Source organism: Pollachius pollachius (genome assembly GCF_949987615.1).
Source record: "Pollachius pollachius genome assembly, chromosome: 4".
NCBI classification, from domain to species: Eukaryota; Metazoa; Chordata; class Actinopteri; order Gadiformes; family Gadidae; genus Pollachius; species Pollachius pollachius.
Genome location: NC_136937.1, coordinates 11,365,491 through 11,380,627, shown reverse-complemented (window position 1 = coordinate 11,380,627; position 15,137 = coordinate 11,365,491). Strand labels below are relative to the sequence as shown.

Genomic DNA, 15,137 nt, shown 5'->3' with positions numbered 1-15,137 from the left:
AAAATTCGAGTCCTTCTGCCAGTTACCATGGCATCTCTAAACACTTGCACAACACCTTTTTTTTTCATGTTTGGTTTCAATGGGTTGCGCTCATTAAATACAAACCTAACATGAAAAACGGTGCAAGGTGCTTTTGCACAAGAGGCCTGTTAATTAAATGGATTTGGAGGACATTATTGGATGAGCCAATATTATTCACACATATGTGGGAAAGCGATGAATATATTCCGATAGTAATTTATCAAAAAGTGGGGCTTCAGTTTGAGAGGAGCGAGATACTACAAAATAATATAATATAATAATATAATATTAAGGTCAACAATAACGGCTTTTGATAATATCAAGCAAGCATGGTTTAAGGGGAATAGACAAGGCTTAACAACTGCATAATTAGAAGACAGAAAGAAAGAAAGAAAGACAGAAAAAAAAGAGACAGAAAGAAAGAGACATAAAGACAGAAAGAAAGAATCAAAGGAACATGGCCCGAATGTACAAACAGAAGCGACCGATACATTCATCTAGCTGCTAAAATAAGTAGTGTATCCATGTGCAATAAAAGGCTCACTCAATCCAATTGGATGGCTTGTGTTCTCCTCAGCTAGCCCCAATCTACGTGGGTTCCTAAGGACGGCGTCACCCTTTGACCTCCAGGGGAATTGAAACGAACCAGCCGCTCATTTGTTACAATTTGATTTGTCAGTCCCGTGCACCCCCCCCCCCCCCCTCCCCGGTTCAGTTCGTGCTCACTCCGTGATACTTAAAAGGGAATGGAAACTATGTAGTCATTTAGTGAGAAAAGTGACCAGAGAAACCGAAAACCTATAATGTATTGCTTGTCTAATAAAATAAATTCAAATAATAAATGTAAATGTGCCACAATCATGAGCTGCCTGGATGTAAAACTAGAGTTGTATAGTGGTTGTATTGATTGATACAAAGTGGGCCGGGATCCCTGTTTTCTGGCGGAGCAGAGGTCATTTGTTTAGCTCATTCGCACCAGAGTTCGAATAAGCCCCCCCAAACAAACAGGACTATCGGTGGAAACGCTCCAGGGTTTGGTTTAAAAACGGACCCGACAGCCCAGGTGTGAACCCCCTCCCCCCTAACGGCTCACCTTCCCCCAGTCCCGCTGGCTCTCGGTGGTGGCCGAGGGCATCTTGGCTTTTTTTTTGCTGGCCTTCAGCTTCTCCCCGGCCTTGATGACCTCGCTGGTGTCGTTCTTGCAGGTGGGGCAGTACCTGGGGGGGGGGGCACAGCGTCCGCTCAGTTACAGTGGGCAAACAGCGGAGCACGGTGGGCTTGGACGAATGACGGGTGATATATATAGACAGGAGAGGGGTGAGGCATGACTCATCTGATTCAGTTCAAGTGTTTCACTGAATTCTCGTGTGGGAGTCACTTTTGCCGTTTGTACGTTTGTAAATAACTACAGCTGTGGCGACAACTCCAGCCACTAGAGGGTGCTAACGGGAACACTAACAGTGTCAATAAAAAAATCTTTAGTTTCAGATATGGATCATTAAAAGGTGACATATTATACCACCAGGTGTGAGTCTGATTAGCCGTTGCCAGCCGCTTTGAAAACCGGCCTCTTCTGACATCACGAGTGAGCGTGTCCACCTAGATGTATGCTGGGTAGATAATTCTATCAGTCTACCCAGTGGACTGTAGTAAACGTCATCCATCGTCATTCATCCAGGTGGACTCGCCCACTTGTGATATCAGAAGGGCAGATTTTCAAAACGGTTTGTAACGGCTAATCACACTCACACCTGGTGGAATAATATGTCACCTTATAATATGTCACCCGCCCCCCCCCACCCTCTCCTAGTTCCCCTGGGCCCCCAACCCCCAAATGTAAACACTATAAAAACACTAGAGGAGGGCCCCGGCGACGGTAGACTGACCAGTCCTCGTCGTCGGGGATAGTGGCGAGCGGCGGGCTGAGGCAGTAGATGTGGAACGCCATGTTGCACTCGTCGCACAGCAGCTGCATGTGGGCGTCCTGCTTCCCGCCGCACACGCAGCACGAGCAGAAGCGGCACTCCGCGTCCGGATCCGCCCGGCAGTGCTTGCACTCCGGCCCGCTTTTCCCTGGAAGAGATGGATAGATAGATAGATGAATACTTTATTGATCCCCAGGGGAAATTCAAAGTCACAGCCGCTTGAACACGTCACACACAGCAATCGAATACAACATGAACAAGATGATGAAATAAAAAGGTGGATGTGAGGGGTGGGGTGGGTAGTAAGAAGTACTCTGACTTTTGGGGGAATACGGTTGTTTTCCACTTGTTTTGAGTTGATTGATCTTTCATCCCCGTGCTGCTTGTGAGTGTTTGACGTGACGAGAAAAAACAAGAAAATCCTTAAATCCTCTCCCACTTAAAAGCGCTTTTGATTCTGCCTCCGTCGTAATCATCACTGAGCGTTTTGATGATCAACATGGGAGTGCAATCGAAAGAGCTTTTTGCTGAGTGGATTTTTATGTCCGATGTCTAACCCTAACCCTATCCGTCTTTGTCTGTCATATTCTTTCCCCCCGATATGGATCATTAAACATCACCTTCAAAATGATGAAGGTGATGTTGGTGTTCCACCAGCAAAACCCAAAAAAGAGGGTCGGGGTTTAGGAAGCAAGGTAGTGTAGTGGTCAGGGCTAGGTACTGGGAATCCATCCCCAACGTTCATAGCCCACTGCAAGTCTCTGTGTCAATGACCAAACTGCGATGTCGACGTGCACTTCACCCCATTTAGTTTCCCTACCCTACCCTGGACAACTGTTTTATTTTTGTCGACGCATAGCAGCCCAAAAATGTCGTGAATAATATATGAGAATGCCCTCACAAGGTAATTCCATATGGATAGAATCTGCTGACCATAGCAACAGGAAGGCTCTGTCACTTGATGTATGTAATGCGTTTTTTGGACAATAATGGAGAGTGTATTAGCAGCAACTGAAAGCAATATAGTGGATCTGCTGTGTGCAGACGAGAGAACACCGCTTTTATCCTCGTTTCATTGAGGGTGTCGACAAGAATAATACCCAAATTACTCTGGCCTTATCGTAAAGTTATGTAAACAGGCTGCCCCCCCCCCCGCCCAATCCAACCCCCAGTATCAAACATCGTTTTCGCAGAAATAATACCAAAGGGTTGAAACAAAAAAACAGTACTGCGAGAAATCAGGCATAGATTTGAATCTCTTATATCATGAATACATCTATGTATTTACTGATATTTGGGTGTTGCTGACTTGGCAACCCAGATTTGATTCAGTTATCTGCATTGAAAAATACTGCTGTAAAAAGGACAGCAGTATTTTTCCTTTTAGGAAAAGAAAAAACGTATTTTGACTTTAGTCATTAATTCATCATTCATGATCCTCATCACTATCACCATAATGAATGAGAATAGGACACTGTTTGGTCTGCCCTGTCCCGTGGAACCAAAGACCTACTTTTGAACTGTCCGTCCGCAGCAGACAGCGCCCGGGCCCCCGGTATCTCCACCTGGTAGACCTCGTCCAGGAAGTGGACCTTACAGTCCCTGATCACATCTCCTGAGGCCCTGGGGGGAGAAGGGGGGGGGGGTGTAACACATTAATGAGAGGGTTGTGATAAAGAAAGTTGGGCGGGGAACGGCAGAAGAAAAAGGGGGCAGATAAAACTGATGGAAACCAGAATTCTCTTGTTAATAAGTGTCTGTTGGGCAGGACTACTGTGGAGCAATATGCTGACAGAGTCTGGATGATGCAAGCGGCGGTAATCAGGAAAGGCTCTGGATTCTGCTATTGGAGCTGTTTTGGAGAAACGTCGAGATATATCGGCTCGGGAGTCAACAACATGGAGCATGGTCTTTTCGAAATCCTTATGATCTTTATAAGATTTCTTCCTCATAAAGATGTACTTTTATAGCTATTTATCACCTTAAAAATCCACCTGTTTACGATAGCTTTAATTAAGCTTATTCACTTAGTCGTATGCTTTATTAATATTTAAACTGACTTCCCTGAAAGCTGTTACACCTTTTTATTATTGACTTTACTATTTTTATTCTTATCTACAGCATATCTATTGTAGTTGATTGTCTTCCTCTTGAAAAGCCCTGTGAGACAAACTTTATCATCAACATAATCATTATTCCCATGGTGTCCTACACAACTATGCAGAAACCCTCAACAGTAATAGACCTCGTTATGAATGAAGAGTACATTTTCCTGCCAAAAATCGGCCAATTCGCCGCGACGAATGACCCAGAAGACAATTATTATTTCAATAAAGAAAGAAAAAAGACTCCATTTCCCATGATGCCCCTTGGCCGTTCCCCAACCGACCCCAGCAGGAGGTTGACGCGCAGCTCCTTGCTGGTGCGGGACGCCTGGTTGAGGGCGTGCACCTCGGCGTCGAACCAGAAGCCCCTCTCCTCGGGGGTCTCCAGGTTGTAGTTGACCATGACTCGGAGGCCGGGGCTCAGCTGCTCCCAGCGCAGCAGGGTCCGCGCCCGCGGCCGAACGTGCAGCGGCAGCATCTCCACCACGCCGTTCTCCGGGTAGCTGGGGACGGGGGAGGAGAAGGGTACTTTGGGTGGAGGGCACAGGTCACTGACAGGTGGAACAGGGAGACACGTCTCGATGGAGAAACATAGGGAGGGAGGGAGGGAGGGTTTCTTTGGGTTGTTTGTTTTAAAAAATTGCGCTTTTTTTATGCTCAAATGTTACCTACTGCAGCTTTGATATGTTCTTCACTAAAATCCACAGCGGTTCCAAAAAGTACCAGTGCCACAAGAAACTAGTAGAATTAACAAATACAAATGCGGAGGATAGTCTGGTGCGGTGGTTTCCCAGACGTTGTTCTGCCGTGACCCCATTTGTTGGCCTAACAACAGTGACCAATAACAAGACTCCAATAGCAAGAGTCTTGAACCTCTCAGTTCATTTTCATTTTCCAATCTAAATTGTAAATGGGATACTGCAAACAGATCTTTCCAATCAACAAAAAGAAAGTGAAGTTGGTTGTTATTCTTTTAAATATAAACTATATCATCCAGTAGCTTTAATACGGTCGTTAAACGGATTCAACGGAGCCTGCCACATCAGCAGCAGCGTTCTTGGTTGTTTACGAAAAATGTTTCAAACGCATCCCGGTCCGCTAATCGGGACACACACCGCCAACCCAACCCCCCCCATGTTAGATAAATGGTTGTGACTGGCTCAAACCAGGCCACTGGCAACCTCTCTGAATGGGAGGGGAGCCAGACCATCTAAGAGCATAACGTAACCATAGTGATATTGATGATCACCCATCTATCCCAGGATTTAACACTTGGTGAGGAATTAGAACTCAAGCCTTATTCACATTCAACCTGATTTGAATGGAGTAGCATGCACTGCTTTCTACTGTAAGGTTGTATACAGTTAGGAACAGTATGATGTCAATGTGAATAAAGGCTGTGGTCGATTCGGCTATTCATGTAGTTCTGTAGTGTATAATCGTGTCCATGGCAACCCCATGCAACTCTCCATCAGAGTCTATCGAAAAAATGGGCAACCAATATTATTTAAAACTTCATGTGGTTTGAAATCCCAGAATGGAGGGAATGCTTGGCCGCTCAACACGTTCCTACGGCAACACTACCCATGTCAGTCTCGTAGCGACCCGGGTTCGACCCACTCTCCTGACCATACTCACAGTCCTGCTTATCAATAAATGAAATACATTTTCATAATTTTGGGAATAGGCCAAACAGATTTCTGTTGCCCTGTGTAACCAGGGACCCTCTGAGAGACCAGCTTCAGTGGACCACCCCTCAGGTGTGTTTTCGCACACACACGCACACAGACACACAAACACACACACGCCCACGCGCACACGCGCGCGCGAGTAAATGGGATTACCGCACAACTGACCGGTTAGGCCGGTTTGCAGGCATTACGTTTTTTGTGTTTTCTTTTTAAAGTCGTGTTTTGCACAACAGCAAGGCCAATTTGTACGCAGCGAGGGCACTGCACATGTGCAACGGGGTCGCTTTACATTTTGCTTCGCTTCATTGTCACTTACACAAATGACCCTGGATTCAGCTCACCCAATGTGTTGCTGCGACTATGAAAGTAATCCATCCATTCATCACAGGGAAGGGATTCTGCAGACCAGCGCAGCCGGACAAACAGCTCTGCAATGCGTGGTTTGACTGTGTTTTTGGCCACACATCGTATGATGCGCCTCCCCATAAAAGGGTGTTTTGTATTTAGTAATTGCGTAAGGCTTGTGGGGTAGAGAGAGACAAATACAAACAGGGAGAAGAACACCCTGAACCATACATGTATGCATGTGGAATTGCCGTGATGAAAGACCGGTGTGTAGTCTTTATCTTGTCTCCGAGAATATTGGTATATGTGTGTGTGACTCAAAATGTAACAAGTGCATCACAAAAGCGTGTCGTGTTAATGTGCCATGAATACAAATGAACGGAGGTTGTGAGGGAAGTGAGTTAGTGATACTTAAGCTGCGTGCTAATAATCCGTCTGATTTTATTAGTCTGCAGAGGCTACAGTATGCTTTAACGTGCTCTTAATGTGTAGTGGATGACTTGAAGGGGAAGTGCAGGGTTTTAAAAATTTCTCATTTGAAGCATTATCAAATTAAATACAACATATTTTGTGATATATATGTAGTGGAGTAGGGGACTCCCGGACACTACACATAATATTGTGTGGAATCCATGCCGTCTATCTAAAGAATATCCTATAAAACGCAGCTAAACAAATCATTAGGCGAAGAAATGTGACATTAATGGAGAAAGGAAAACGATTTACGGTATAATTGGGTGTGCATGTTCGTGTGTGTGTGCGTGTGTGTGTGTGGGGGGGGGTGAGGTCTGTGTGTTGGGTTGATGTTCTGGGCTGAAGTTGTGCTTTGGGTCATGTATATTTTTATGCATTTGGTTTGCTTGTGCACAGTTGTAGTTGGGCTGGGACGGATTCAACGTCAGATTGGGGAAAGCCTGATGGATTTCATGCTGAATTAAGCTTTTCAGATTATTTCTGTACTAGGTAAATTATAAAATGATTCCTATCGCTGATTGTAAGCATTCGTCAGCATTTCTATTATAGAATATTCGTAAACACACTGGGATTGGAATATATACAGCGTATTGTTATCTTAATAAAATGATATTCCCTGCATCATTATTTACCAGTTGCCAATTGGGAAGAACTTTAGACCACAACGATTTGAAATAAGGGGAGGAAAAACACATCTGAAAAACACATTTTCCTGCTTGCCAAGCCTAAATATTATTTCCCTAGTGTGACATCCTTTTATAGTAACCGAAATGCAGACCGAGAAAAAGGAAGAAAAAAAAAAACATGCGCGCAATTACACACACACACACACACACACACACACACACACACACACACACACACACACACACAGTAATTACAGAGCGAGAGGAAGGAGCGAAGGACAGCGAAGTGAGGACTCCGCGAGCCGAGCGGGTTACCATGGCAACGGCAGCTTCTGAATGAATCTCCTGAAGCTCTCGAGCCAAAGAAAGTGAAACAGACGAGTCTAATTTGGAGCAACCCGACTCCGACGGGCAAACATCGCAGGACTCCCGCGCACGCATGTACACACACGCATGTAGGTATATATACACACGCACGTACATACACACGACCACTCAATAAAAACGCACACATTTTGTGGGATTTTATCCAAACTGATTTACATCCCAATTTAAGGCACATCATTTAAATAAGTTCCTTGTCATTACGCTCCCAAAACCTCACTCCATCAACACCCTTCACACCTGACGTCTCATGGTGTGTGTGTGTGTGTGTGTGTGTGTGTGTGTGTGTGTGTGTGTGTGTGTGTGTGTGTGTGTGTGTGTGTGTGTGTGTGTGTGTGTGTGTGTGCGTGCACGCGTACGTGCGTGTATGCACCAAGTGTTCTCCGTGCCACCCATGTCGTCTGTGACACCGACACCCCCCCCCCCCCGATCCCATGAATTTCTCTCTGGGAGGAACAACCCAAATCGAACCTCATCTGAATCCAGCACGGCGCCCCGGCCACCGTACTTACTCGTCATATTTAATATGGTAGACCACGTCCTCCTCGCGCTGCCTGCTCTCTGCGGTCGGCGCGGGGGCGGGGCCTCTGGCGCCCGCAGAGTCAGTGCCGGCGGCGAGGGGGGAGGAGCCTGTAGCGCCCCCCGCGGCCAGCGCCACACCGCCGCTACTACGGGCGGCGTCCACAGAGCTGTTGCCCTGGGGGGGAGGGGCGGGCTGGACTCCAGACTCCGCCTCCAGCTTGCCGTTAGTCCTTTTGGGGGGCCGGCCCACCTTGCCCTTGACGGGGACCGGGGGGGGCTTGGTCACATTCTCCACGCTGGCCTCGAACCAGGCGCCCACCGTCACGTCCCGGCAGTCCACCAGCTCGTTGATCTGTGGGGCGGACACACACACGAGAGACACACACACACACACACACACACCTGGTTTGTGGCGCTCCCTTTGTGGCACTGGGTTGAGGGAAGACAGGGAGGCCATTATAGGAAACACGCTTTCTGCTTTGTTGCCGCCCGCACCAGGTGTTCGTTTCAATAAAACCGAATCGTTTTGTGCATTAACATTTAGACCAGCCTGCCTACCGAACAGCCGGCTAGGATTCTAGATGGAGCATGATGCTCCACACGATTGACAGATCGTCACATCCCCCCCCCCCACCCCTCACCCCTCATCCCTCACCCCTCATCCCTCACCCCTCATCCCTCACCCCTCCAAATACACCCTTGGTTACGTGCGGTTAAATTTCGTTGCATATCATGGCCCGTTCACAATGGAGCTTCTTCGTATTTCTTTCTAAGTTGTGTGTGTCTGTTTTAATGAGGGAATAAATGCATGACAATAGTAATATAATAAAAAAAAATAAGAACTAACATCCTTGTATATTACCGCCAAAAAAACTACGACATTGCTTAATCCCCACGATTAGCATGCTAGCTCTGCTACAGAGCACTAGTGTCTTCCCATCAGTTCACCCTTCTCTTCAAACACCGTCCGGTCTCTCACCTTGTACACCCCGATACCCGGGTCCACCAGCGCGGGTCGGCTGGACGTGGACGGCTGGGTGTCCGGTGCAGGGTGGGACGGCTTGGACCCTGACCCGGACCCGGACCCCGTACCCGACCCGTGTTTAGCATCGGCAAAGTTAGTGGTGGCAACGGCCGGTTCTGGCTTGGCTGTGTTGCACTTGTTATTATTATCGTTAGCCAGGCTGCTAGCGACGGTACCGCTCTTATTGTTGTTGTTGTTGTTGTTGTTGACGATGACGCTGGTAATGTCTGTTGCATGGGCGGGGCCGGTCTTGGGCGGGGCGGGGGGGTGAGGGGCCCTGGCGGAGTTTGACCCGGGACTCGGGGAGTTTGAACCGCAGGGGGTGGCCGTAGCAGCGGCCGCCGTCGGGGGTCTGTCCATAGGGCCTTCCCGGGGGCCCGGGGCCACGTCCCGGGGGTTCTCTCTGGGGCCAGGGGGTCCGTCGGGGGGGTCCGACTGGGAGCGGATAAGCAGCTGCACGATGTCGTTGAGGCCCACGCTGTAGTCGAAGAGGGTCTGGCCATCTTCCATCTAAAACACACACACACACACACACACAATGGTGAGCATGAAAATACAGAGGCATAAGCCAAGGAAAGCAGCAGTGTGCTCACAAGTAGATCAATTCATGCAAATCCATTTATTGCGGATGTTTCCCCCCCCACCAACCCCGCCAGCAGACACCCATATGATTTGAATACAACTGTGCCGCTCGTTCGAGCGAAGGGAAAAATGTCTGACCGCGGCGGCTACGACGGGCTCTACTCAAGGACAATGAGAGAGTGCGGCGGAGCGGCGGACAAACGTTCCACCAACGCTCTGAAACGAGAAGAGGAAGCGGCAGACTCGTCCTCTTCATAGCCGGGGCAAAGAGCGCGGTTGAGACACTGGTGTTTTACCCGGGCATCCCGGCCATTTACATCATTGATTTACGCCACTGCAAACGCCGATCCTAGATACTGGTGTGTGCGTACCATAAAAACCACGTACGCACAATCTCTCAGTCACAAACAACCCCACCCACTGCCCCGCTCATCCCACCCCATCAAACACCACCACCACCACCACCACCTCCCGCCCTCCATCACATCCCACGAGGACTCATATCATGGCATTGCGGATGGATTCGTAAAAAAAAAATAATAATAAAAAGGGAAGCAAAACAGAAATGGCAGATTTGGCCGAAGAATAACCCCTACAATCATTTATCTCGACTGTAAGCACAACGCCACGACGCCCGGGACCTCGTGCCCCATCGGAGGATGTGGAGTCGAGTCGTTTCTTGCACGCAGTCGGGCTCTCCTCCGCCACAAGCCCTTTGTGTTCGTGGAACACCAGCATGGCCGCCGGCCCCCCCGTCCCCCTCCCGTCTCCCTTTTGTTATTAGAAGGTAAGGGTAGGCGAGAGGCAAAGCCGTCGGGGGGGTGGGAGGGCGCGAGAGAGTGCGAGTCAGGGGCAATCTTCCATCCCTCCCTGTTATTTGATAGTCTCATGAAATTTAGATCAGACGCAAAACCACAGTGATGGTGTTTACATTGTGTTCTTCCCCACCTGCCTGTCTCTGTGCCCATCAGTCTTTTTAAGTGTGTAATGGTGGCTCCGCTCTCAACCCTCCGTCAGTGAGAAAGGGGCATGCGGGTTCAGGTTGTGTGTGCGTATGCAATATAAGTTTATAATATAACGAAGAAATGGAATTCTCCCCCGCAACCCAGCACCTGCACCACTGCTGTATTCAGACGAACAATCCAGATTTCTCAAGGCAATGATTTAAAATAAACATGACATATGCAACACGGCTGGTCTGGTATGCAATCACACGGTCGTCGATTAGTTACTACAGAATATCAGAATAGTCCCTTTGCTCTGCATTAACGTCCAATTCAACTGAGCCGTACCGCTTGAAACAGATTTATATGTAATCGGCCTGTTGACCCCAATTTGTGGTTTTATATTGAGTTGGCTGGGAAATCACATGTCACACGTGAATGAAAGATGTTGTTAATAAGTAATATAATACAATAAATATGTGTACTTATCGTATTGCATTCAAGACACATTATTCCAGCTCTGTCCTTGAATACCCAGCCAATCGTATATACTGCAGGATGGGTATTCAGACATTACATCAATATTTGGATACTTCGGTTTCGTCGGGTTGCTTCACTGAAGGGTAAGAAGAGAGAAAGGCCGACTGCTGGAAGGAGTCAAACACACCCTGCAGAAATCGCCACTGTGGGATTGCTTCAAATTGACGGGAAGTCATGTTTTGGCACTAGTTGCCGTGCTGCTGGGTAAGGAGGAAAACAATTAAAATGCTGCTGACGGCTGGGTGTCTGACAAGGTTGTAGACTACCAGGGACGGAGAACAAATGGCACACAATGTATGCGAGCCGCTCTCTCTCACGGCACTCGATTCAAGCAGGGCTCCCGTGCGGATCGACATGCTATCCGACACCTGGATGTCTAAATCTGACAAATACATTTTATTTCAAAATCTTTAGACTGTACTGCCAGAATTTTGTGGAGCCCATGGATCTGTTTCCGTAGAAACCAGAGCCACAGCGCTGTGCTGCCGCAGCTCTGGCTGAACAACACGTTAACGCCGGTGGAGATGTTCTGCATTACCCATGCAGAAAGCTCCACGCTGCTAAGAAGTCGGAAAACGTTTTTTTGTTTGGTGCAGAAAATCCTTTCCAGGGCGTCCAAACCCCCCTCCTGCAATCCTCCAATAATTATCCTCTGTCCCGCTCCCTGCACCGAGGCAGATGCCGTCGTAAAAGAGGCAGCAGCGATCAGAAATGAAAGAATATATAGGCCGCCATCCCGAAACAGACAAAATGGGAATGGTTGTCGCAGTTTAGGAATGGCAAAATGGTGGCTGCTCTGGCTTAAGTCTCATATGAGGGTTGTTTCAATCAATGAATTTCAATTATACTTATAACCTAACCAAGTATATGCCGTCCTTTTCAAGAAACACTTCACTCCAAATTCCATAACTAAAGATGACCCACTCGAGTCATTCCCCACTGTTGAAAGATGCTTAATTGGTGATATGAATTCCTAACGTGTGTGTGTGTGTGTGTTTGTGTCTGTGTGTGTGTGTAAATGGCCGTACTTTGTCTTCCGTCTTTTTTTCTAAATTTGACATCTTTTGTTGTCAAATTTGTCTTGATGACAAATTATCATCAAGAATGAATTTAGCAGGCAGTTATCATAATAAGCAGGCCTGGCCTTTTAATATATGCATGCCATTAGATGGTTCATTTTGCACCATATCTCACATTTAATTATTGAGAACTGCGCAGAGGCCTGGAAATATGTAACTCCACATCATAGCACTTAGGAATTAGGCAGTGATCATTTTTGATGAGTGCAGCTAATAATACGTATATTAGCTTATAATAATATATTGCCTATGTTAAAATGTTACAAATATTTATTTAAAAATATTACAAATGCAATACAAAAGAGAGTTGCAACTCTAATACTATTTTTACATCCTGAGTTGCATGTTTACACGCTGCTTTATTAAAGCTGATTTCATGTGTTGACAGTGGCAGTCAGAGGGGCCATAAAAAAATGACTTTTGTGCAAGGCCCTTAAAATAGGCCGTTGCATACTACAGCGTGACTCGCGGTTTTACCAATGCTGATCGTTTGGACAGCATTCCGGTGAAGCCCCAGTCTGCTCCGAAATCCCATTTCCACGGCCATTACATTGTTGAAGCAGTCTGGGGTAAAAACGAGAGCTGCAGACAAATAAGTCTGGCATGGAGCCTGTCCTTGTCTCTCCCCAGGAATAGCATCCACTGAGGATAAAGTTCTGGCCGTTTTTTTTTTTTGGGCAGGGTGTGGGGGGGGGGGTTCATGCAAACCAATCATTCATCCATTGCACCCAGTCACAGTATTAAAGAACAACATGGCTATGTGACGCTACAACATCCTCAAGATGACAACCTACTAGATTGTTGATAATACCACAAATGAAAAGCGCTAAGTTGGCGCCCTCTTGTTCCAAAGACAACTTGTCAACAGGCTGTAATCAAGGGTACAGGCAGAAAGGCCGCGGTTATATGATTTATAAACATCTTCAATTAGTTCATTTTATTATTTTCCATAAACTAAGGGCTATCAACACATATGTAACCGCCCACAAAACGTATAATTGAGGCATGTATCCTTGAAGGGTGGATGCTGTGAAATTGTACTTGGCAGCTACTTGTTTCCGCCTGATGGCTGGCACTATACACCCGAAATCCATAGCGAGTCATTGTCTGCGTTCAGGAAATTCATTCAAGACCAACAGTCGTGTCCTCAATGAATCAGCCCAATTAAGATGCCATGCCAGCCTGTTGAGATACATAGATCATTTCAGCCGTCACAAACCCTGTGTATTTTCTAATAACCCCCATTTGTTTTCTCCAAAAAAACACATAGCCGTTCATTCATTCTCCCATGAAGAAAAAGACGGTTCTTCCGTAACATTCCAAATGTTCCAAGTACATAAATTAATGGTGACTCAAGACCTCTGCTGAGAAACAACTGAGCCTGTGATTTGCCCTCTCCAACCACAGGAGCCCGACCAATGCCATGACTGCCAGGGTTTGGCCCTTCCTCTTTGATCTTGTTGGCACATTATGCACAAGATGGCAAATATGCTGCGCCCTCAGACTTTAAAAGGGGACAACACATGGACTTTTAAACCAGATATTCATATCGTATGGATCTGGACCAAGTTGGTTTGAGCTGGTGCAGTATTGGGGTACCTCGCTTCAGTCGGCTGGTGTTGAGGCGCCAGTGGCAGTCAACAAACGCAAACATTTTTTTTTTTATATTTTGGTATATCCGTTTCGGGTTCCAAAAAACAGCAACCATTATTTATTATCATTTGTCAATGATAAAATAGGTAACTGGGACGTCATTTTATTATTAATACACTCCCGGTTTTTGTTTCTTACTGGTATATTACTGGGTGTGTCCACAACTTGTTGCTACAACATGCTACAATTCAGTTAAATGACACACAGATGACCAAGGAAAAATCTGATAGAAGAATTATTCTTGCAATTCCTATGGACTTCTGGCCTTTCAAAGCCAGCATAAACCTCGAAGGGTTTATGGACCGTCGCTTTGGACTTGAGATATTAGTCTAGAACTAGCCCGACACAGTCAGCTAAGGATCCGAACAAAATTCAGTTGGCCAATCAGGGAAACCAAGAAAGAGAAGTAGGTGATGAATGGCGTCAACGTTGGAAATACAGCACCAATATACGTCATCTGGAATGCAGGATCTAACTGGCTCATCCAATCTGCAGCAAAATAAGTTTGACTGGCAACGCCCCTCAACAAAGCCTACGGAGAGCAGACTTTCCAGACCTAATGAGTGAATTTGAAAATGGTCTGGCTACGGAGGCCAATAGTCCAGACAGAGCTCTCTATGGAGCTAGACTGATGGGATTTCAACCCGCGCAGCAGTTAGCGCAGAAATCCAGTCTGAAAGAACATCAAACCCCTCCTCACAACACCGCAGTGCCATGTTGATTGGCAGACTGGACACACTACAATGAGCGTTACACTATGAGTACCAATGAAAACACTGTCCATTGCACTGGCAATTAGAAGTTTTTTTAGTATAGTTTTAAAAACTGTACACTTTCTCCAAGCATCGTGTGGCGTTAATCATGTTTAACCTAAGTTGAAAAATACTATATTGCCAGTTTCTCGTCCACCATCTACCATTCCAAAAAGTGGTACTGGTGGGTCTTCTTTTAAATGTGCATATAATACCATACTACTCAACAACAGAGCAAGTGCATTTAATTCAATCGTGTTCCTTCATTCCATTGGCCAGAACAACTTCCCCCTGGCCCTGATTGGACGCTCTACGGTGAGTCAGCGACCAAACAAAAGAATGTCAAGTTAGAGCAAACCAGAAACGCTTTGAACAATGGAACGCCGCACAACACAGTACCAAACAATGGAGGTTTGTAGATTACGATGAAAAGTTTGGCATCATCACAATACAACATACTTTTAAATTCA

At 46.6% G+C, this 15,137-nt stretch overlaps 1 protein-coding gene across 2 annotated transcripts in view; it reads right to left on the bottom strand.

Moving 5' to 3' along the window:
- uhrf2 (ubiquitin like with PHD and ring finger domains 2) overlaps positions 1–15,137 on the bottom strand; it is a 28,843-nt gene that overhangs the window by 11,335 nt on the left and 2,371 nt on the right. For both annotated transcript variants that reach the window (XM_079734753.1, XM_079734754.1), the window contains exons 2-7: positions 9,073–9,627; positions 8,084–8,445; positions 4,336–4,554; positions 3,460–3,569; positions 1,908–2,094; positions 1,115–1,238 (exon numbers count right to left, since the gene is read on the bottom strand). In XM_079734753.1, the coding sequence (XP_079590879.1) occupies positions 1,115–1,238; positions 1,908–2,094; positions 3,460–3,569; positions 4,336–4,554; positions 8,084–8,445; positions 9,073–9,627 (1,557 nt within the window). The remainder of the gene's footprint in view (positions 1–1,114; positions 1,239–1,907; positions 2,095–3,459; positions 3,570–4,335; positions 4,555–8,083; positions 8,446–9,072; positions 9,628–15,137) is intronic.